This window comes from Chiloscyllium plagiosum, chromosome 22, assembly GCF_004010195.1.
Source record: "Chiloscyllium plagiosum isolate BGI_BamShark_2017 chromosome 22, ASM401019v2, whole genome shotgun sequence".
In the NCBI taxonomy this organism is placed as follows: domain Eukaryota; kingdom Metazoa; phylum Chordata; class Chondrichthyes; order Orectolobiformes; family Hemiscylliidae; genus Chiloscyllium; species Chiloscyllium plagiosum.
The window spans coordinates 9,596,792-9,622,598 of NC_057731.1; the positions used below are offsets into that span (position 1 = coordinate 9,596,792).

Here is a 25,807-nt window from a genome sequence, read left to right on the forward strand (position 1 = left end):
TGGGTCAAACAGAGGAAAATGGGACTAGTTCAGTTTAGGAAACCTGATGGGCATGTAAAAGTTGGGCTGAAGGGCCTGTTTCCATGCTCTATGACTCTATGACCACATTAATTCTGTAACATAGGATTATAAAAAGGATTTTGTTTGCTATTCAATGTGCAAAGGATATGAAAGGAAAGCAGGTAAGTGGAATTAAGTTGTTGAACACTTCTGAGGGAATTGAATGGTAGAGTTGACAGAATGGGCTGATTAATTTAATCTTGTTCTCTACCTTCCTATGGTCTCTATATGCTACAAAGAACATGGTAAGCTTGCAGGTCTAGCAAGCTACAGTATTAGAAAGGCATATATTATGTTGGTCTTCATTGCAAAGGAATCAGAGAATAAAAATAAATATATCTTGTTACATTTGTGCAGAGCTTTAGTGAGATCACACCTGAGATATGCATACAGTTTGCTCTCCATATTTAAGCATGGTTATACTTGCCTTTTAGAAAATGTAGTGTAAGTTCACCAGAGTAACTGCAGGCAAAAGCGAGAGTAGTTGGGAGTTTTAATCTTTCCAGGCCTATGTTGCCAATTTGAGCCTCCTCCCCCATTCAGGAGCTTCCCTCCTGAATCATACCCACCCTCCCGCCAACCTTATTCTGTCAATATGACCCCACAATCCCCTAGCTGGTATCAGGATGACAGGCTCATTGAGATTTTGGTCTTTTTGGCAGGACCAGGTCCTTTGTTGAATGCCTCCTCAGTGTAATTTGGACAGTATCAGTCATCACCATTCCCAGTGGCACTACAGCTGCTGGCATCAGATTGACTGAGAGTATGATGAGCCGGAGTCTGCTCCTGAAGAGTAAGTTCACCAGGGTAATAAGAGGCATGCCAAATTAAATCAACGAAACTGTCTAAATACAGGTTCAGCAAAACACTCGTCATATTACCAATATTTCACCACAAGGGGGAATGTAGGTTATCTCCCTGTAAAATTGACTTGTTTTTAATTATCCTGTTTCCTTGCTAAGTAATTCGCTCATGCCTGTCACTAGATATAATAACAAACTAGACGTTCCTTTAAAAAAATTTGTCATTCCATTTCTGGTCTAGTGGGGGAGAAATGGAACCCCAAGTCATGTAATACAAACATTTTAATGCTATATGAAAAATATCTCAGAAATCAATTAACTTTGATTGATATTATGTTATTATTGAAGAACAACTTTATGGCTTCTCAAGTGATAAGAAATTAACTATCGCATATGGAAATTTCACTGACAACAAGTTGGGGGTGACAGATCTCCTCATTATTTCAATAGAATAAGCTCCACCCAATGGTCTAATAGCAGGCATATGGCTGTTTAGCGATAAGTACATTTTTTTTTCCAACTAATGTAGTGTAAAATGAGTCTGAGATCACAGTGGGCACAGGAAATCTGAAACTGGGAGAACGGGACAATGAATGGTGGTCCAAAACATTTGTCATATGTTACTTTGGAAACCGTGGATTTGCAATGGTTAATGTTGATCCAACAGGAGTGAAAAATGTATTGACAGTTTCAGCAAAAATGGATCAAATGACACATTAAACCACTTATGCAGTCTTCTGGGAATTCTGCCAATCTTCCAAAGTTACCTCAGGAGATCAGAAGCACTTGCACAAAAATTACAGAGGTATTTTTGGCTGTTCATGAATTAAAATACTAATTCATTTGAAAATTAACTAACTTGCTCTGTGAAAGAGGTGGGTGATTTTACCACCGTTTAATGAACAGGATAATTTGAAGTTCATACAATGGCATAAACTAATCTTCAATGCTTTGTGGCATTGGAATCACAAAGAGATAATTGTGACACTCCTGCAATTTGGATCTGCAAAGAGATGTTGAACAGGGAACTCAATGGTATGTTGAATTGGCAGGCAACTGGAAGCTGTTCCACTAAGGGGAGAAAAGATCCATCCTATTCTCCCAGTTTCTCTGTCTCCATCACATTGTTCTGATGATGCCAACTTTTGCCTGATAAATGTTCCCCTTTTTTCCTCAAACTGAGGATTCACTCCCCCTGTGATTGACAGGGTCCTTGCCCATGTCTGACCCTTCTCACACTTCTGGCCTCGCCCCTTATCTTCTCTCCTGCAACAGCAATAGGGTCCCTTTGGTCATTACTCACCAACTCGTCAGCCTTCACAACTAAATGATTATAAACCACCATATCTGGGACCTCCAGCAGGATGCCATCACATACAAACATTCCCCTCCACTCCCCCTCCCTTCTCAGCCTTTCACAGGACCATTCCCTCGAGGATACATTGTTCGACTCCTCTTCACACTCTCACAACATTTTCCCATGCAATTTCTGAAGCTTTTACAGCTGCCCATTTACTTCCCCCTTCCTCACTATCCAGGGCCCCAGACATTCTTTCCAGGTGGAGCAGTGATTTACCTGCACTTCACTCAATCTAATCTATTGCATTCACTGCTCATGATGTGGTTAAACTGAGGATATGGAATGCAGACTGGGCGGCTGCTTTGCAGATCACCAATTTTTTTCCACAAAATGACACCTTCCAGTTGCCTGCCACTTCAATCCACCACTGTATTCTTTGTCCAACATCTCTGTCTCAGGCTTGCTGCAGTGCTCCCAGCAAAGCTCAGCGCAAGCTGTAAGAACAGCATCTCATTTTACACTTGGTGTCCCTGCAGCCTTCAGGACTCAATATCAAGTTCACTAATTTTAGAGCCTGAACACCTTCTTCCATGTCCTTTACCTACTCCTGCACCCTAGTTCTTGTCATCAAATGGGTTGGTTTCAGCTCAGCTAACCTATTTTTGATTACTTATGGTCACCATTAGCTGCTTTCATTTTCCCTGACTTGCCATTATCCATTCCTTTGTCTGACTAACTGCTGTCTTTCTCTCCCTCTGGGCTCCATCTCTACCTGTCGCTTATTCCCTTACCCTCACTCCTTGTCTTCAGCAATGTCTTCGTAATCATCACTCATTCTGATGAAGGGACACTGGACTTGAAAAGTTGACTCCACTTTCTCTCCACAGATGTGAGACTTGCTGAGTTTCTCTCGCAGCTTCTGGTTTCTTTTCTTTCAGGTTTGCAGCATTCATTGTTCTTTATTTTATTTTAATGATAAGCTCTACAGTCCTGCCACAGCCAGCCCTGAATGGTGGTGGATAATCAAAAAAAACTAAAAGGAAATGGAGGCTTTGCAAATATTTCTATCCTGAATACAAAAGGCAAGGCTGAAGTAAATGCAATGGCCTTCAGCCAAAACTGACAAGTGAAGGATCCAGCTTGGCATTCTCAGGATGACCCAATGTCACTGATGTCAGTCTTCAGCCAAATCAATTCACTCAGCATGATATTAAGAAACAGTTGATGGTACTGGATGATGCAAAGGTGGCAGGACATGTGAAGAACAGTTAATAAAGCATATTGTGTCCTCGGCTTAATTAATAGGGGTATAGAATACAAGAGTAAGGAGGTAATTTTGAATTTGGATTCATAGAGCCGTAAAATATGGAAACAGACCCTTCAGTTCAACTCATCCATGCTGACCAGATACCCTAAATTAATCTAGTTCAATTTACTAGCATTTTGCCCATATTCCTCTAAACTCTTCCTGTTCATGTACCCATCCAGATGCCTTTTAAATGCTGCCATTGCACCAGCTTCCACCACTTCCTCTGGCAGCTCATTCTGTACACGCACCCCTTTCTGCATGAAAAAGTTGACCCTTCGGTCCCTTTTAAATTTTTCCCTCTCATCTTGCACCTATGCCCTCTAGTTTTGAACTTCCTAACCCAGGGAAAGGATCTTAACTATTCATGACCCTTATGATTTTATAAACCTGTATAAGGTCACTGCTCAGCCTTCAATGCTCTAGGAAAAACAGCCTCAGCCTCTCCCTATAGCTCAAACCCGCCAACCCTGGCAACATCCTTGGTAATCTTTTCTGAACCCTTTCAACAACATCTTTCTGATAGGAAGGAGTCCAGAATTGCACACAATATTCCAAAGCAATGTCCTTAACAGCCACAACATGATCTCCCAATTCCTATACTCAATGCATTGACCAATAATTGTATAAGACAGTTGTTCGACCTCAGCTGGAGTATTCCACACCATTGTGGGTGCCACATTAACTGAAAGGTGTGAATGCATTGGAGTAAGTGCAGAAGCTATTTACAAGGATGGCTCCAGGAATGAGACATTTCAATTTGGGGTATATTGAAGAAGTTTGCACTGTTCTCTGTGGAGAGAAGACGACTGAGAGGGTGGACTGGATAGAGTAGTTAGGTAGAAGCTGTACCTGCTCATAAAGGAGTGAGGATTCGCGGGCACAGGTTAAAAGTAACACGGAAAAGAAGAAGTGTGATGTGAGAATAAGCTTTTCAATCAGCAAGTGGTTAGAGTTCTGGAAGGCACTGCCTGGAAATATGGTGGAGGCAGGTTCAATTGAGGCATTCAGGAGGGTGCTAGATCATTATTTGGAATGAAAGTGTGTACACGGGGAGAAAGCTGAAGGTTGGCACCAGATAATGGTGATCATTTGAAGAGCCAGTGCAGATATGATGGACTGACTGACCTCCTTCTGAACACTATAATAATTGTTTCTAAAATAAAGTTAATTACTTTTAAACTGTGATGGCGAACAGTTATTCAAGAAGGTGACCAATGTCTTTTTGGGATCTAATTCAAATTTAACAACACTTTCCTGCATGAGATGAAAAAAAACTGAGTAAAATGAAGCAGAAACTTTCAAATTTACTTTCTTTTTCTTTCTAGCTTTAATGAGTAATCCAGTAATAGTATGTTTCAGTTTGATTTACTCATATCTTCAATAATCAATGAGGTAACAGTATCTAAAATGTAATAACATTTTATACAGAATCTATATCTTGCTGCAGGTTTGCCAACATTTTTATACGTATTGCTGCTTGTTACCTAATGGCTCCCCATGGTTTGATCATAACCCACAATGACTATTCAGCAAGATTGCATTGCAATGAATTGTATCTAGAGGCCATTCAGTATTATATGGTTATTAATAGGAAGGCTAGAAATTGCATTAAATGCAATGTATTTATTAAGCTTCAATCTCCATTCCAGCGGAAGGATGTAATTCTGTGATTCCTAGAGTTCTGAGCTGCCATATGGACACATTTTCTGTTTTAGGTTTGATCCCCATGAGATACCCGGCAGGAGATATCAGCTTAGAAATTGCAACCCTCAGTGCACTCATTTTTCATCTGTTAATTGAATGAAATGTGCAGATTATCAAGAGGACAAGGGTGAGGTAGACACTGAAATAATTTCACAGATGCCAATATCCCATCACCTTTATTTACATGTGGAAAGCACTTGACACTGATCCAGCTCCCCCAGAGCAAGCTCTCAGAATGAACAGGATATCAGACACTCCTACTCTTACCTGTCAGCCAGGGCTCCCTGATTAACAGCCCCAATCAGGGAACTCATATTCTGCGAGATCCACCTGGCTGACCCCATTACAATCACTACGGACACAATGGGAGGAATTGGGCAATACTGTGGTTTGATCAACTCATAAAAGATTTTCCTGCAAAGGTTTTTGGACCTCCTAAAAAAACACAGACTGGAAAATTGATGGGAAAATATTTCCAATAGGACAAAGAGAATAATGGAAAATACAACATCAAATGTGGCAGGTGCTGGAAATTTTAAAACAGAAACACAAAAGGTTAACAATATGTGGCAGCTCAGTGGAGGTCAAACAGTGAATATTTTGAGTATAAGATTACTCTCCGAGAAAAGGTGACGAAGTGTCTCAAGAGAGAACATGGTAATAAATCTTGTTGTTGTGGGTCATCTCATGGTGTATGTGACATTTTTCTCCAGGCTTGCTACATAAGGCAATGACTCTGAAAGGGTTAATACTGGAGACTGCTGATGATACCATGAATAATCGGGCAAGAAAAAGGCAGAACCTAGAATCTTGATAATGACAGTCCTCGGTCTCCTTGTAGTTTTTGTAACAATATCTAACTTACTAATGCAACCTGTACATGATTGCTATAATGGAATAAATTATGTCCAGCTTAAGGCAGCAAATTCCTGCTAAGACTCGTCAGTGCTTTTCCTCTACCATTGTAAACCAACTAGGCATTTAGACCCAGTCGGGGAAAGAGGATGATGGCAGCCAACTACCCCTTCCACGAGCAGCTCATGATTTGTATCACATCAAACACAACACCCTTCAAAAGGAATATAATTTGTGGCATGACTTGATTAAATTACAAACAGTGGTTAGCGCTGCTGCCTCACAGCGCAAGGGACCTGGTTCAATTCCAGCCTCAGGTGACTGTGTGAAGCTTGCACATTCTCCTTGTGTCTGCGTGGATTTCCTCCGGGTGCTCCGGTTTCCTCCCACAGTCCAAAGATATGCAAGTAAGGTGAATTGGCCATGCTAAATTGCCCATATTGTTAGGTGCATTAGTCAGAGGGAAATGGGTCTGGGTGGGTTACTCTTCGGAGGGTCGGATGTGGACTGGTTGGGCCGAATGGCCTGTTTCCACACTGAGGGAATCTCATCTAATCATAACAGTACTGTTAGGGTGGGATCTTGGGGCACAGCAGAAAGATTCCTACCTCTGAGCCAAGAGGCCTGGGTTAAAGCCCACCTATTCCAGAGGTGTGCAATAACATCTCTGAACAGGTTGACAGGAGGGAAAAACAGTGCTATCACGACATTGGAACATCTGGGACCTGAGTGAATGAGGGGACCAATGTGTATCTCTTATACAATTCCATTTAGGAACTGAAAAAGAAACAACAATGATTAAGAAGGAAGTTGAATTCAAATCAAAATATATTATATCAGAACCATAAATAGAGACAAAGATAGACTGGATTAAGAGAGTAAGAAAAAGCCCAAAATTTTAGAATATGCAGGGTAGGAGGGTGGGTCTGGGTGGGATGCTCTTCAGAGGGTCAGTGTGGACTCAATGGGTTAAATGGCCTGCTTCCATACTGTAGGGATTCTATGAACTATAAAATTCAAAGTATCTATCAACCTCAGACTACCATATATGCAGCAACTGATCACCCACACCTCTCTAGGGTAGCAAATTCCAACAATTCACAATCCTTTGACTGAAGGAATGTGTCCCTATCTCAGCCTTAAATGACTGATCTCTTTCCCAAGATTGTACTCCATTTGTCACCTTATTGCCCACGTTTGTCGCCTGCCTATATCTCTGTGCTTTTTTGTTTCCTCCTCACAGCTTACTGACCTAGCTAGCTCGGTATCATCAGCACGCATGAATTCATTGCTCAATGACTCTTCATTTCTGTCATTTATATAGTTTGTAGTGTAAACAGCTGAGACCCTAGTCAGCCAACTTAGAAGGGTCCTATTTATTCCTAGTTTATAGTTTCTACCTGTGAACAAATTTTCTATCCTGGCTGATAGATTACACCTAACTGAATGAACCTTAATTTATGTCTTAATCTTTTAAAGCACTTTGCTATCTTATCAAATACATTTCACAAATCCAGAGTGTTTCCTCTCCAATGCTAGACCTATGCATTGGAGAGGAATAAGTACCCATAACACAGCCCAAAATTTGGACCTTTCATTACCTCAACCTTCAGCAAAACAAGGTACCTGTGAGATCAAAACACAGAAATAAAAACAGTTTTTCATCCAAGGGCACCCTAGTTATCTTCGAGTGAGGAAGATTACCTCAGAGTACCATGGGACCTTTATCAGATGGGCCAATGGACCAAGGAGTGGCAGATGAAAGTTAATTTAGGTAAATGTGAGGTGTTGCATTTTGGTAAGGCAAACCAGGGCAGGACTTATTCTGGTAGAGCCCGAGGGAGTGTTGCTGAACAAAGAGACTTAGGGTTGTAGGTGCATCCTTCTTTGAAAGTGGAGTTGCAGGTAGACAGTGTGGTGAAGAAAGTATTTGACATGCTTGCCTTCATTGATCAGAACATTAAGTATAGGAGTTGGGATGTCATGCTGCAGCTGTACAGGACATTGGTAAGGCCACTATTAGTATACTGTGTACAATTCTGGTCGCCCTGTTATAGGAAAGATATTGTTAAACAAGAGAGGGTGCAGAAAAGATTTACAAGGATGTTGCAAGGACTGAAGGGTTTGAATAATTGGGAGACATTGAATAGGTTGGGGCTTTTTTCCCTTGAATATTGGAGGCTGAGGGGTGACCTGATCGAGGTTTATAAAATTATGAGAGGCATGGATAAGGTGAAAACCAAGGTTTTTTCACAGGGTAAGGGAGTCCAAAACATAGGTTTAAGATAAGAGGGGAAGGATTTAAAAAGGACTTAAGGACAGTTCATCCCATACATACAGACGCTGGTATAATTACAAAATTTAAAAGGCATCTCAATGGGTATATGAATGGGAAGGGTTTAGAAGGATGTGGGCCAAATGCTGTCAATAGAACTAGGTCAGATTGAGATGTCTGGTCAGGGCAGATGAGTTGGACTAAAGGGTCTGCTTCTGTGCTTAAAAGACTCTATAACTTTCAGCCTTGTCTTAAGTGGGTCTTCAGATCAGAATCTTACATTAGTGTGGTTTCCAAAGTCATTTTGGTGCATTGAACCCCTGAATACTAGATTTACTATACTGCATGGAATGGGAAATAATCAGACCTGACAATATGTAAAAATATTACTGAAAGGAGTGTCAGCATCAATAAAATAAAATAATTCATTTGGCACTTATTGGGCAGCAGGATGCATTTAATACTGTTCTCTGCCCCTTGCTGCAAAATTCACCCACGCTCCTGTCACCCACTTTGATTGCCCCAGCCCTTTGATTTAATCTTTGCTGTAGGGTCATGCTCTGCAGCTTGCCCATCTGATTTCCCAAGCTACAAAACAGCAGGCTGTTTATCAGTGTGTGGGATATTCTGGCTACATGCCAGATGATTGCAGCTTGAGGCATCACCATCAAGCTGGCTCAGATCTCTCACTAGTGTCATTCGGGAAATGTTGTGATTGACCCCAACCTTGTTCCTGTAAATGAGTAACATCAAGATATTTATTAATGATGAAATATGTTTTAATTATAACAAATGCAGGTGGAAGATAGCGAAGACCAAGGTTTCATACTTTTGACTAAATGAATGCTTAACTATCTATATGATAGAACAACAGCTATAACATCACCTTACAGAAAAGAAAATACGGCTCCTGTTTCCACAACCTTCACCAGAGATATTGGGCTGCTTACACGGAGGAGTGGTAATCTCACACAAATTATCACTATACTCCTTTATTTTTATGCTATGAGAAAGCCTTATATTCCTGACAGGAGATTGCATTTCCAAAAAAGCTTGGATCACAGAGCCATACAGGAAGACCTGGCCCACTGCAGGGTAAGGGATCCCAGCTCTGGAATGGGAGAAGTGGGCTCAGGTCCAATGCGAGGGATTCAGAAAGTTGGGGGAGGGAGTGGAATGGTCAGGTGTGGAGAGGGTGTGTGTGGAGTAGGGGTCATCTGGTCCGGAGCAGGAGAAGTGCACTTAGATCTGGAGAGGTGGGGAAGAGACGGTTTGTTCCCGAAATGGGAAAGAGGACAGGAGTCTGTAGTAGGGAAAAGGGATGCGATTAGGGGAGATGGCTGTCAGATCATGGGCATGGGAAAGGGGGTGGATTTCAGGTCTGGTGACAGAGGATGTTTTGTCCTGGGGTTAGAGAGGGGTGGTGTTGGGACTGGTGTTGAGAGGGGCTTTCAGGCATGAGAGGTTTGGGAGAGGTGCAATTGGTGTATGAGATAAATATGGAGTCGGTTGAATAGTTACACAGGAATTAGTTGAGATGTTTAATTTTCTCGTCTTTCCCGAGTAACTATTTACTTAACTGCAGTGGCCTCCCTCAGGGCTTCCCCATTTAAACATATACTTTAGGAAAGTTCCAAGTGCAGGGTAATTGTCAATTTCAGGGCAATTTAAAGTCTACAATGTTGGGGATTTGGGGGCTTGATAAACTGGCCATCAGATAGTCCAGTCTCTTCTTACATGCTCAGGTTCAGATCACAACATTTCCTCAAATGTATGTTTGCAAAATCAATGCAACTTACAGGGGGGTCCTTGTCTTCTGCTGATACAACAGTGATGAAGCTGCCTTTGAGGGCATCTGGTGCCACCAGCCCTTTGTAGGAAGGCTCGCTAAATTCAGGTGAGTAGTCATTCATATCCTGTTAAAAAAAATTATTTGTTACATATTAAGCGGACTTATTGAAATGAATCAATACTTTCAATGTATAATTGATGTGCTTAAAAAGGGACTTGATCATTTTGGTTCTGTTTCGAGATTAGATTACTTTACAATGTGGAAACAGGCCCTTCGGCCCAACAAGTCCACACCGACCCGCTGAAGCGCAACCCACCCATACCCCTACATTTACCCCTTACCTAACACTACGGACAATTTAACATGGCCAATTCACCTGACCTGCACATCTTTGGACTGTGGGAGGAAACCGGAGCACCCGGAGGAAACCCACGCAGACACGGGGAGAATGTGCAAACTCCACACAGTCTGAGGCGGGAATTGAACCCGGGTCTCTGGCGCTGCGAGGCAGCAGTGCTAACCACTGTGCCACCGTGCCGCCCACTTTCGTTCAAAATTATTTTCAATGATCTTTCATTCAGTTGATTGGTGCATAGACTGCTGAAGTTTCAGACAATCATACAATTGATTAGCTAAGTATCTGTATCTTACTTCTTAATCAATGTTTTTTTTAAAATAAAATAATGAGTAGACAGCAAGGCACAAATGTTTGGCTGATTCAGCAGGTGTAAACCACTGAGATAATTCATCAGTGTGTCAGGTTAGGAAGATCAGTAAGAATATCTGATTATTGGGAGTACAAAGGTTAATAAACCTTGATAGAAAATCTAGTAAAACAATTATGATATTGAGATGATCAGTTAGTGCTGATGCGCACAAACACAACATTGATTTCCATCACAACATGGGTGTCACCATCTATCAGAAAATGTAATTACATCAGGCAAATAAATACTGTAATTTCAAGAGGCAGGTCAGAGGCTGGAAATTCTCTGGATATTCCAGTGATTCACCTCCTGATTCTCCAAAGTCTTCCTGCTGTTTGGCACGAGCCAGGACTGTGACTAAATACTTACCTGCAAGGGATTTGTCAAGTGTTTCAACAATATTCAGGCAATTCTGCTCATAAGATCAGTACCCCATTCAGTCCCTCTCTATCATAATCCCATTGCGGCAGCAATGTGCAGCATCAACAAGATGTGCTACAGCAACTCACCGAGAGATTTACATCAACATTTTCTAAACCAGAGACCTCAACTACTTAGAACAAGGGTAGCACGACATAGGAATACTATCACTTGCAAGTTTCTCTCGAAGGTCAGGCCAGCTGCCAACTCTCCCAGGCAAAACCGTTTGGGGTTAGTTACAGAACCCAAGATAGTAAAATACAGTGATTGAGGTATTTCTAATACTTAAAAGCATGTATTGTTAATTTAAGTATGTAATAAACTGATTGAGATTTACAGACCTCTAAATGTCTTCACTGCATCTTCGTCTATGTATGTACTGTTGCTGCTCAGAGATAGGCAACAAGAGTCATAGAGTCATACAATATGGAAACAGGCCATTTGGTCCAACTCATCCATGCCGACCAAGTTTCCCAAACTAAGCTAGCCTCACCTGTCTGTGTTTGGCCCATATCCCTCTAAACATTTTTTATTTACATACCTATCAAAATGTCTTTTAACTGTTGTGACTGTACCTGCACCTATCACTTCCTCTGGCAGTTCATTCTGCATATGAACTGCCCTTCATATAAAAAGTTGCCCTGCAGGTTTGTTTTAATTTTTTCTCCTCTCACCTTAAAAATATGCCCCCTTGTTTTGAAATCCACCACATGAGGGAAAAGACCTTTGCTATTCACCTTATCCATGCCCTTCATGATTTTATAAATCTGTACAAGGTCATCCCTCAGCCTCCTTACACTCCAGTGAAAAAAGTCCCAGCCCATCCTTATAACTCAAAAAATCCAGTCCTGGCATCATTCTGGAATTTTTTTCTGAACCCTTTCCAATTTAATAATATCCTTCCTATAGCAGGGTGACCTGAAGCAGGTATTCCAAAAGTGGCGTCAATGTCCTTTAAAACCTCAACATGAAGTCCCAACTCCACACTCAATGGTCTGAGCAATGAAGGTAAGCATGTTAAACTCCTTCTTAACCACCCTGTGACACAACTTTCAAAGAATATGTACCTGAATCCCTCGGTTTCTCTGTCCTACAATATTACACACACTTGAAATCAAATAGATCAATCGTGTCTGTTTTTTGTCCGTGAAAAGCAACTTCAGCTTTGAACTGACACTACTGTAAGGCAATAATGGGTTGAACGGCCCCCCACTGTGGTGTAGCAATTCAATCATCATCTGGTGTAAAGCTCAGAGAATGAGTGAGCAGGAACATATTGTGCTCTGTAGTCATGCACAAAGGCAAATGATTGGCCAGCAACAAAATGTGTTCAAGGCAGTGAGGCTGTTCATTCTTCAATGAATACAAATCCATTTCATCAACGCTTCCTTCCCCCACAAACAAAAAGTATGAACAATCGGCTATAGTATCAATTCAGGACCTAGTCCAGAACCATTGAGAGCCATTTCACTACTGCTGACACTGAGGCACCTCACTTTTCTATATGAAGAAAGCAATGAGAAGAGACACAGATCACATTCCTGAGGACTTCTGGTCATAGGAAAGCAGTGGAGTCAATACCGAGATGCAAAATCTAGAGCTCCTTAGAATCTAAAGCTTAGGAGTTTAAAATGAGATGGGTAGAGGGAATACGGGACCATGACAATTACAAGTTTCGTAATGTAGTAGCATAGTAACATAGCCTTGCAAAATGGAGAGATACATGGCTGATGAAATTTATTCCAGAAAAGTGTGAAACAATGTGCAGAATGAGGATAGGTAATACGAACTAAATTGTACAATCTTGAGAGGTTCATGAGCATGGAGATCAAGCGTGTATCTCCACATATCTTTGAAGGTGTTGTTGGGGGGCGCGGTCAACTTGAGAAACTTATTTATAAAATAGCATATTGACTTGCTTTCCATGCTACTTTTTCTCAATTCCTTTATAGGATGCTTGCAAACCATTTATTATCCATTAGGACAAAGTGTGGACTGCAGACGCCAGAGAGTCAGAGTCAAAAAGGCACTGGAAATGTACAGCAGGTCAAGCAGTATCTGAGGAGCAGGAGAGTCAATGTTTTGGGCATACTCTGCAGAAAGAGGCGGTTGAGTTAGTTCCTTGATGCACTGCAGTCCCTGTGGTGCAAGGGGCATGCGATGCCTTGAGGAAAGGAGATCCTTTGCTGTATTAACGCTTCATGTGCTTATAGAAAGTTCAGGAACTCAAAATAAAGTCACAGATTACAAATTTCAAATCATTTCATTTACTTTGATTGTTATCAGCCTTGGCTTATAGGGAGGATGAGTTTCAGATCGCTACCATGAAGGCTACCAGACAACCATTACCACTATATACCACAATTCGGTAATATAAATCCAACATCAAACAGCTTGGGGAAGGCCAGTGATCAGAAATCAGTTGCAAATTTTGGAATGGAAACTACAATCTGATCTTGCTCAACTTGAGCAAAGTGGAAACATTTAGAAATGTTCTAAATTTTGAAGCAGTACATCTGCAACATGTGATGCGAATTGGGGATGTGAGAAATAGAAGTCAAAACATTCAGGCTTGTGGGACAATTGGGTAGTTGGACATCAGCAGTCAACCTCTGACATTCAATGGCATCACCATTACTGAATATAATCACCGCTTTTTGACTTTCAATGATGCTACTATAATTGTATCTAAACATCACCCTTTGATATTCAATGGCATTACCAACACTGAATCTAACCATCATTTTTTTTACTTTAAAAGGCATTACCATCACTGAATCTAACCATTACCCCTTGACTTTCAACGTTGTTATCATTGTTGAATCTAACCATTGTCGCTTGACATTCAATGGCTTCACCACCATTGTATCTAACCATTACTCCTTGACATTCAATGTTATTATCATTGCTGAATATAACCATCTCCTCTTGATATTCAATGGTGTTACCATTACTGAATTTTATCATCACCCTAACTGACAGCATAGTTAAACAAAACCCAGACTCCTGGGTTGAAAGTCTCTCCATCCTGGTACATGAGAAGAATTTGGGAAATCTATACCCTGTATCTGGTGAGTTTATTTCCAAAGCTGTATCTGGTTTACAGTTTAATGCTCAATCTAATCCACAGAGCTTATGGTTGCTGTGAAGTTAGAATAAATGCCCTAAAATAGTGCAGCAGGGGCATTTTTCTGATGTTAATGCCAAGTGGAGGAAGAACTACTTGACAATGAATCTTGCTGACTGATAGGTCTTGATACTGGCACCAGCTACCTGACCTTCTTCAGCATAGACACCTCTAACTTAATGAGCATAAAACAGGCAGTACAAGAGGAAATATTTCCTTATGCCTGTTAATTTTGTTGTATCATTAAGAATCCAACATGTCTTCTTGATACAACTTTGTATCACAATTATAGGTAATCACAGTGCCACTTTTGCGTCACCATTAAATATGATTGCAGCAATAGAAAAATGAAATGTAAGGTTTCAACTAAGGTTCCCAGTGCACAGTCTCAGCTAACATATAATTCAGCTTGTCACAAATGTGTAGTCTCAGCAGGCAGGACTGCAAATGTGCTGAATTGGAAAGATCATATTCTAACTCTTGGGTCACATTGTTGAGACTGTTAGTATATTTCTTTATTTTTCTGATTTTTGGTTTGGAACTGTAGTTTTATAATTGAAATTTGAGCAGCAGCGAGTTTTGGAAGCGAAGAGAGACGTAGACTGATGTTTGTTTATGGGAACTGGCCTGGAAAGATAATTGCAAGTTGCTTATTTCTCTTAGAACACTGCAGAGGTTTCAGCACTGAGACATTCTGTGCTTAGTTCTGACATCTGGTTGGATGTTGAATTAGCCAATTAAGGGTGGATCATTACTGACCAGTGAATCACACAGAATCTTGGTAAAAGACAGTAACAAAAGTGAACTAGTTCTGACTGGAGTTTTGAAGCTGTGAGTCTGCTTGATAAAGCTTCTGGACAGTACTGCTGTGATTTTTATTCCCCCCGCCCCCTCTCTCTTTGCTTTTCACTGCAGTTATTGACTTGTTGGTTGTGAAGATAAGAGAATACCCCTCTGTAAGAAGTGGCTGAATAATCCTGAAATGCTACTGGATCTGTTTGCATGAACTGGTGACTTTGGAATGCAAGCAAGACCAACAGTTTATTAATCTGTGAACAACTCCATTAACCAAGGATTTCTGAATGCATGGTACCCTTCATGAAACTGTTCAACTGGCAAATTACAACTCTTTGTTTGAGTTTCCTTTTAATTCATCACTTAAGTGTGCCTGTCTCTATATCTGTTGGTGCATGAGTAGGGTTCTGATTAAAGGAGATTGGGCTTAGATCATAGCTATTAAATATATTGCCTTGTTGCTTACCCATGTTCTGCTAAAGTCACATCATTAATAATACATTGTTAATGTCTGCTTAAATTATAATCTCGGTGTCTGAGATATTCTTTGTTATTCTTAAAATCTTGTTAAGAACAATTGTGTGATTTTGAGGGTCATTGATTTTTTTTAGTTTATGATATAAATCCAGTGATATGGAGGCTCATTTGATTTAGCTTGTATGGTGTAACAATACAAATCTGATTTTGAAAAGAAAGGTTGCTCAAAGGTTTTATAAATAGTAACAAGTTTTCTTCTTAATGTAACAGGAATGCAGGCACACCTGTCAATTTCTCAAATGAGGCATGAAGAGCAGTTTTGTCTCACGAGGGGATCTCCAGTTATTCTCAAAGTTACAAAATTCCATGTTCAGGCAAATAGAACATGGAGTTATTCTGAGATGAAGCTAATTTCAAGTAAATCTGGGCTGCTTCATTACTTGCTTGAGGATCAGTTGTCTCAAGACAATTACATTCCACTTTAAATATACTTAAGCACTTTTGAAAGTTCTCAATTTAGCCAAGGTTTGCAAAGTTCATGTTTTCAAAAGAAGCTGACATTTTCACAAATGCAAATAATTCCATTTTGAAACGCAAGACAAATGATCAGTGAAGATACAGTAGCTATAATTAGAATTTGTCAATTAAACTCCGCTTTAGTCAACAGCACACCTTGACCTGAAATATTTTAGGCAAGGAGCTTTTTCATACGGTATATATGACTTCTAATACATTTATAGCCTCATTCCATCAGCCTTGAAAATAATAATAAATACTTGTAAGAGTCATAGGATCATAGAGATGTACAGCATGGAAACAGACTCTTCAGTTCAACTCGTCCATGCCAACCAGATACCCTAACCTAATCTAGTCCCATTTGCTAACCCTCTTTATTCATACATCCATTCAGATGCCTTTTAAATGTTCTATTGTACTAGCCTCCACCACTTCCTCTAGCAGCTCATTCCATACACATGCTACCCTCTGCACGAAAAAGTTGTCCCATAGGTCTCTTTTAAATTTATCCCCTCTTATCCGAAACCTGTGCTCTCTAGTTCTGGACTCCCCCACCCCAGAGAAAAGACTTTGTCTATTTATCCTATCCATGTCCCTCATGATCTTAGGTCACTCTTCAGTCTTGATGCTCCATGGAAAACAGCCCCAGTCTGTTCAACCTCTCCCTATAGCTCAAATCCTCCAACTCTGGGAACATCCTTGTAAATATTTTCTGAACCCTTTCACAACATCCTTCCGATAGTGCACACAATATTCCGGAAGTTGCCTAACCAATATCTTGCACAGCCACAACATAACCTCTCAACTCCTATACTCGATGCTCTGACCAATAGGGGCAAGCATACCAAACACCATCTTCACTATCCTGTCTACCAGTGACTCCACTTTCAAGGAACTAAGAACCTGCACTCCAAAGTCTTTTTGCCTTCAGATGTATTTTTCTACCAAGGGTTTTGGCAGACAATCCTCTATGGATGCATATAGAATGTACTTATCTTTCAAATTATTTCTCAGTTATATTGAATATACAGTGTATAGAAAAGGCCATTTAAAAAATGTGTGAAGTTAAAGGAACACCCTGCTAATGCAGCTTTGTAGCATTATCACATCTGTTCTGAATTCTATTGCACCACCTAAAAAGTGTAAATTGATTTATTCCTCAGTTGCTGAAGATGAAATTGCACATATCTTGGTCTACAGCCAAATCTTGATCAAAATACATTTTAATAAGACTCATGAGTAGCCTGTTTGGAATCCCTACTGATTTATTGCCAGTTGCCTTCTTCCCACTCCTCAACACAACAGAGTATATGTTGCACTAATAATCTGGTACCATCTGTTGCATACATAGTACTCCTTTGAGACCAAGGTGTGATATTAGTGTTAAGAGATATAAACTTTTTTTAAAGAAATGCAATCTTGTTTAACTTGATGTACCTCAAGTTAAAACGAATTTGAAACTCATCAGACCTTGGAATCGATCATCATTTGTACAATCATATAAAATGCGTGATATTAAGTTGGCAGCTTTCTCTTCATGGCAAAAAGAGGAACTGCAAATGCTGGAGAATTTGCTGCTCCTCGGATTCTGCCTGACCTGCTGTGCTTTTCCAGCACCACACTCTAAGCTCTCTCTTCATCTTTAATTTCACTGAAGTTATGTTCCTTTGCTATAGGTCAGAACTGACCTGGATGTCTGCTGCGGCTCACTGGTAGCTGCCTTGCCTCAGAGTCACACATTTGCATGTTCAGTCCACTCCAGAATCAGGTGCACTTCTCTGTAGTGCAGTACTTGGAGAACACTGATGTGATGGAAGTGCCATCTTTCAAATTCCATCTGTCTTCTCAGGGGCTTTCAAAAGATTCCAGGCACTCTTTGGCAGGAGATTAGGAAAGTCTCTCCAGTGACATCTAATTCAACAGCACTCAACCAGACTGTCTAGTCTTTGTCACAACGTGCAAAAATCGATGGCTGCATTTCTTATATTACAGCAACCACACTTCAAGAATGCACTTCAAGAATGGCCATAAAGCACTTTGAATCATAATCATGCTATGAGAATACAGTGTACAAGTGCCTTTTTTCTTTCTCATGTACGAATACTGAAATATCTGAAATAGAAATCTAGACTTTGATCCAAACTCAAATGTCAAGTACCAATGGAAGTCGCAATATCAGTTACAGTACAAATTCACTGAATCCCTTTCTAATCCCTATGAAGTTAAATTCATTACAACAAAGTCTAAATAAATAAGTCAGTTTGTCCTTGCTGAATGAGTCCTGCAGTATTTTAAGAAATATACATCAGCAATCATTAATTTATCCAGATTCTGTTCTATGGCATAGAATATCAAAACAGTCTAACAATAAGTGAGGAATTAATGTGTCCTGTGTCATTGCTGTTAACTTTAGAGGAAGGTTACCATTTAACCAAACTCACATAGCTAATCAGTATTCTCAACATCTTTTTATGCTTTATGTAGACAGAAAATATAGAGCAGATTCTTTTTCATTGGCCTTTAAAATACAATACATTTTTAATGTAATTCCATCCACTGCCTATTATTATAATCCAAGTAGATAACTTGCTATTTGAAGGCATTACATAAGTTTGGAAAGATTACATGAAAGTAAGCCAACACTCAAGAGAATCATATATCTGTTTCAATTAGCTCGACTGACAATATTCAAGAAGATTTATCTGGTCAATATAAATTTAATAGTTCTGTAATTTGCTTATTTAATTCAGCTAAAAATAAATCAATTTAGAAAAGCTATGCAATTTTCAAAATTTCACTAGAGCAGGCTTTTACAGGGTAAAAAGCTATTGCTAAATTACATCAATGATTAAATGATGTTATATTATAAATGTTACCAGCCATATGATGGAGCCCAGAATGACAGATGGAAGGCTTTCTCAGCAGTCTGTAAGAATCCTGCATAAAATGACATTGGACAGATTCAGAGTACTTGTGTAGTGTCACAGTGTAAAGGGCCCAGAAACCTGCACAAATTGATGTCAAGTTGACATGTTCAGACCAAGAAGCTGTCGGGCAGCTGGTGCAGGAGGCTAATAAAGGACCATGTTTTCTTGATATTGGATATTGAAATATCAAGTGATAACAGATCACCTTGATTTCCATGGAATCATACTGATTATGTTTAAGTAAACCAACATAAGATTGAAATTGTTTCTTCACTCAACAAAACTCATTCGTAGGTCTTTCTTGAGCACAAAAATAAAGTAACTCCATTATTATTACATATATCATAAATAATGATTAATTTGCATGCATTTCTCTGAAACTGTAAATTGCTCTAGCTTTGAGGCAAGTGCAATAAGTTGTCAGGTTTATATTGTGGGTGCATAGAAAACCATCAAAATGGAGATATTTATTTTTCCACTGAACACTGTTATTAATAGGTCTATGAGGCTGAATTTTGCATTCAGCAGCGAATGAATGGTGCCAGCTGTTCATTACATGTCCACTTACCCACAGACATCCTACAGTGTTTTGCACTGCAACTTACATAAGAATCAAAAAAGATAGCATAATATTTTCCATCGGGGATTTGGGATTTACTTGACCGCAGCAAGCAATTGTGAATCTCTTTAATCGGTCAGATAGTTAATTGCTAATGAGTAGCGCAAAATCTTTAATTCAATATCAAATCAAAGATAGAAAGTAAAGTAAGAGGAGAGCATGTAAGATTGGATTGAGGGAGATAAAAAGTGTCAGAAAGAAAATTTTAAAAATATATCTTATAAAATCTTCAACACAAAGTATAATTTGAAAGAAAGTAGTTCCACATTTGGCAAGTTGCTATTCTGCAGCAGTGAAATAATTTGAGAAAAACAATAATAATAATGACAGCAATTAATCTGAACACTTCTGGGTATGTTTTATGAATATTGAGTGGATAGCTACAATATTCTCACATTTTTCTATGTATTTAAATGCCAAGTGTCTTGGGCAGATATAAAAATAAAGCAGATTCTGAAGGTGCAGAGCGACTAGTAGTGCAACTTTTTCATCTTTACATTTATCACTGCATCTGTGGCTATTGGAAGTTACTGTTGATTTACACTTTAATAAAAGTGAGCGCCGATAGCCTTCACTGTTTTTTTTCTATAGAGAGATCCAGTTTAAAGCATTTCACTGAACAGGATAATGAATATATATGAATAATGAATAACTGAATTGAAATGCATAACTGAACAATGTTAATCAAATATTGATTGCACCACCATATAATTTCTGTTTTTCAATAAAATATCAAAGTCTTTGCAGATGAAACATCTGATTGTGCAATGTGCTTAATAGTCCCAATCTGAATTCAGTGGTTTATTTGAATCATAAAACCTTGTCACACAGATGGAGGCTCTATGCTCCATTGATATTTTAAAAATATTTTGTCAGGCCTTGGCTTTTATGAGATGAGAAAGAATGTGCACTGGATTCATGTTGACAGAAATGGTGACTGAGTAGTGCTGGTAAACTCTATGTGAACCTTCAATAGTGGGCAGTTTTTCAACTGATCAAAACTGTGTTATTCAATAATGTCACCTAGCAGCAGGAGTTTGAAAGTCTGGGCATCTGACTAGTCAGTCTGGATTTCTCTATCGATAGTAAAGTTAATTGGTATTTGAAGTATTTGCTTCAGTGAGATTGCTCTTGGATCAAAAATATTGCACTTTTATGACTGTAATTGTCTTTCTGTTATTACTTCAAATCTTTTCCCTGTCCTTGTTACTTCCTTTCGACATGTGTTCCAATCTTCCTCCCTACCACCTTCAGTGGTCATGAATTACACTCTTTGTAACATTCACTGAACAAACTTCAGACGTGTTCCTTTCCTAGCAACATACAATTTTAAAAACAATACTCACCTTTTTGGAGCATTTGCTAGACTTTATAAAAGCAGCTATTAAGCATCAGGCATCAAGAACCGGTACAAACATGCTGAAATCGGCGTGCTAGACAGAAATGAGGGAAAAAGTGAGGACTGCAGATACTGGAGATCAGAGTTGAAGAGTGTTGTGCTGGAAAAGCACAGTCAGTCAAGCAACATCCAGGAGCAGGAGAATCGATGTTTCGAGCATAAGCCCTTCATCAGCGCTCGAAACGATGATTCTCCTGCCCCTCGGTTGCTGCCTAACTGGCTGTACCTTTCCAGCACCACACACTTTGACTCTAGAAATGTGGGAAACAAAGGTGGAACACATTGGGACAGAATGGGAAAGTTGGTAGTTGGTTAGAATTAGTGTGCAGTAGAGTTTGGAACAGACAAATTTGTGAGGTATGTGAGAAAATTGATGGAAAATTCGAAGATAGCCAAATACTATTTGGCAAATAATGTTTAAATAAGAAGGAAAAATTTATACAGTACTTTCCATGACTAGTGGATATCTCAGAGTGTTTTATAGTCAATAAAGTACTTTTTGAAGTGTAGTCACTGTCGGAATGTAACTTACAAACATGTACTGACAATGCAGGTGGGCAGGTCATATGTCAAACAATATATACACTCTACTGGGGAAAATAAAAATCAATGACAATGTAGTAAAAGAATGGGAGCTTTAGCAGCTGAATATCCGTGATTGATGCTGTGAATACATAACTAAGGCAGATAGGTTAGAATGATGTATTCACATGGGCAATTCACTAGGAAGGAAAGCAAACGGTTTTGTCCTTATCCAAGAAAACTTTCAATCTTTCTTGGGTATGGGGGCACTGTGAGAGGGCTAGCTAACTATAATTATTACATCCTGTTCAAAGAATGGAAGAGGGATGAACTGGCTAAGTAACAGCTAATGAGAAGATAACTATAAGAAGTTTGTCAAAAAAAAAATATTTTTGCTTGGTGAACTAAAGGACAGTCAGCCTGTTAGTCTGTAACCAATCAGGGGTTTTTGCTGAAGCAATATTGAGGGTGAGTGCAGTCAATGGTGTTGTCAAGATCTTTCAAGAGACATTTGATAAAGTACAACGTGAAAAACAACCCCAAAAATAGAGGTAGATGGAATTAAAAATTTGGTGAAACAACTTGGGTATATAACTGGCCTGGTCAAAAGGACATAAAAATAATGGAGAGCAGATGTTTATCAGCACAGAGAGACAGGCATAGTAGGATTCCCCATGGGTCAGTATTCAGAATGTGTTTAACGTTCCATATGTACATAAGCTATACTTGTTTATAGGAGATACAAGTTCAGTTTGTGGATTTTATCCACCTGTATACCATAATAAATAGTGGAGAGCATATTGGAGGACTTCAGGAGTACTTAGATAAGTTGGCAAGTACCAAATACCAGAACCAGTTTAGTGAGGAAAAGTTTGAAGTTATGCGCTTTGGGAGAACAATACAGAAAGTATTTATAACCTAAATGCAAGAGGAGAGGGATCTATGGAAAAATATTCACAGATCTTAGAGGTGGCAAGGCAAATTGTTAAGGTAATTATATAAGAATCTCTGGTCAAATGTTGTGACCCATGTCAGTGCAATTTCAGCATTCTGGAGGAATGCATAGCAATGTGGGGAGAAGATAATGACATTCTCACTCCCATCAGTGTGAACTCCTCCATCTTCTCTCTGATACATTATATTCATTCGATCTCTGTTAATGTACCCACCTCTCACTCATCCTCATACCCTACCACACTCAATTTGACCTGCAACATGTGCCCTTACTCACCCCAACCACCAGTATCACTAAGCCTCTAAGTCTTTTATGCTGCCTACTCACACTGAGGACACCTCTCTTTCTGCAACAAAGACTGTGACACTTCCTTTTATCTTCCTTCATTCCTGCCTCTCTCTCAGTCCAGGAGGAAAACAGCCCAGAATAAGGCAGAAGGAGTCAGGGCAGGTAGTGGGCTGCCTGACATTTGGCTTTTCACCCCTTATGAGGAGAAGATCCTGACTCTACCCCTTGCAGAAATATTTGTATCCCCTATAAATATGGATGAGGTGCCAACTACTGGAGAGTGGCTAATATTGTGCCTTTGTTTAAGAAAGAATGTAAGGAGAAATTGGGGAACTATATGCCTGTGAGTCTAATGTAGATAGTGGGTAAGTTGTGGAAAGTGATACTGAAAAATAGGATTTATATGCATTTGGACAGGCAAGGAATGATTAAGGGATAGTCAGCATGTTTTTTTTTGTGAGAGAAATCATATTTCACATGCTTGGTAGGGCTTTTTTGAGGGAGTAACCAAGAAGATTGATGATGGCAGAGTGATAGCCGTTGTTTACTGTTTTCGTGTTGTGACTCTATAAGTCTAAGTGACTGACTCATTGCGTCTAAGCCCCTGGACTGGTATCGGAGGCTGCCCTTGATTTATTGTGCTGGAACCTGCTGACAGCAGGCCATCTCACTTGACTGTGGTTAGGTGGCAATCACGACAATCTTCTGGCTTTGTCTCTGTGCTAAATGTCATGTCAATACAGCAGTACTGTGAGACTGATCTCTCCAGCTGATGGGAAGATAAGGCATGGACATTATGGCATCCAGGTAGGCTTAAAGTGAGTGAGTGCTAATAGAACAGCTCAAGTTGTAGCCTGGTCCAATCCTTGAGCTGGATGCATGTTCCTGAGCACAAAATATCCCTTGAAGCATTATTACAAATAGTTGCCATTGTGCTTTCAGGTACAGCAGTGAAGTGCAGAAGTGTCCTGTAGTGTATCATGAGGGTTCTTAGAGCAACATGGAAGATGCTAAGGTCCATGCAGATGGGGTACATGTACACAGAGCCCATGAAGCATATCCTTAGGTGTGTGTGCCTGGTATCCAATATGGAGGCACTTCACAGGGGCATGCTTTCCACATTGAGAATTCCTGGCAGCCAGTTTGCTCATTGTAGTTGGTAGGACAGAATGCTATATATTAGTAAGACAAGACCTGCAATCTATATAGTGGTTAACAATATTAATTACCCTTAATATGCAACTTGTGGCTGCCTGGCAAGAATCCTGCTTTGACCCCTGGAACTTAGTTAAAAGATTCAGTGATAGTTTTCAATGTCAAGATAGGCTTTGCCAGACCTCTTCCATTATTCTGTCACATTTCTCACGATATCACATGTCATTCAGGCTTATGCCCACAGTTATTATTCACCCTTCGAAGAGTGTTTACGTCTAGTCCATTCAATTTATAGTACCTACATTACACATCAGTCCCTTGCAATAACCAAAATGGAACCTGTTAAAACTCATCTATGAGTCTGAATAGTCCTGCTACCTTGGAGCTCAGTTTCCTGCTTGTGTAAATCTGCCTAAGAATTTGCCTGGATTTTTAAAATGCGATTTTTCATTCTCCAAAATTATTATAGGCTCCATGTGGTCGGGGGTGTGGATGTATTGTGAAACATTCCACATGATAATTATCAGACAGGATTGTCAAGCATGCACTTTACCTGTCCCCTCTGTCTACGAGTTGTTCTGCTATAATGCGCGTTTCGTTAATGCAAATTTGCTATAACACAATCGACGAACTGGATACATGGTTTCTATAGCACCTTCTTTTAAAGTGTGTATTGGTTATAACATGATTTCACTCTGGTGCTGCTATTATAGGATTTTCTTATAACACGGGATTGCACAAGAATGGAACTACAACATTATAGCAGAATCGACTGTGCAGAATCGAGGTTTAAACAAAGTGATAATACCTTCAATCTCTGTCCTCAAGCACTGCCCAGATTTTGTTTGCTGTTTGTTTATATTATCTACCAGATCATTACAGATCATAAAACCACAGGTGCTTGGGAAAGCAGCTCAGATAGTTGTGATTATAATATGATTATACAGCAGTAAATCTATTTCATTCTATTTCCATCATTTCAATCTGGAGTCATAATTTTATTACTACACAATTCATTTTAAGCATAGATTTTGTACCTCAGCTGCTTTGACAGAGCAAATGAATCTAAATAGACTGGGTTCCAGGTGCCATTTCTACATCTCTACATTTAGATTACAAAGCACCTTCTCATTGACAGCTGTGCAACTGTGGCTACCATCTAACCACGCAATTATTTAACCCAAAGGATTAACAGCAGTATCCCTTAATGATCTGAATGGGGTCTCCCTTGTGTGTGATTCTCCAATCTTTTAGCAGATTGACAAAGAAAAAAAATCTGGTGAGAGAGGCTAGATACAAAGAGTGAGGTGGCTTTATTTCACTATTATACTTACAGGGCCAGATTCCATTAAATTCCAAGCACAACCTGATTTTGCATAATGCTTCAATACAGGAAAAGAAACCAGAATAGCCAGCACACTCAATTTTCTTTTCTAACCAGTTGTGAATAAGTTGCAGAAATACTTTAATGGCTGATAAAGCTGAAGAAATCCAAAGGCAAACAATGCAAATGTGTTTGGTTAAAACAAAAGTGTTCAGGAAAGAATTCTAGAATTAGATTAACTTAAATTTTGTGAGGCATTCCATTTTGGTGTAAAGCTGGGAATGGATGAATTAAGTTTAAATCAGTGGAAATGGTTTGTTTCTGTAATTGCAATTTCCAGTTTATTTCGAGTACATTTGTATATCTGCATAAGAAAAGTGATTTCACAGCGGGCAGTAAATGGAAATCGAAAAATGAAGTTAATGTAATTACAAGATGTCAGACATCTATAGCACCAGGAAACTTACATCTTCACATT

General features: G+C 39.5%; 1 protein-coding gene across 2 annotated transcripts in view; it reads right to left on the reverse strand.

Moving 5' to 3' along the window:
* pcdh15b (protocadherin-related 15b) overlaps window positions 1-25,807 on the reverse strand; it is a 1,523,107-nt gene that overhangs the window by 169,732 nt on the left and 1,327,568 nt on the right. For both annotated transcript variants that reach the window (XM_043712368.1, XM_043712367.1), the window contains one exon: window positions 10,106-10,222. In XM_043712368.1, coding sequence (XP_043568303.1) covers window positions 10,106-10,222 — 117 coding nt within the window. The remainder of the gene's footprint in view (window positions 1-10,105; window positions 10,223-25,807) is intronic.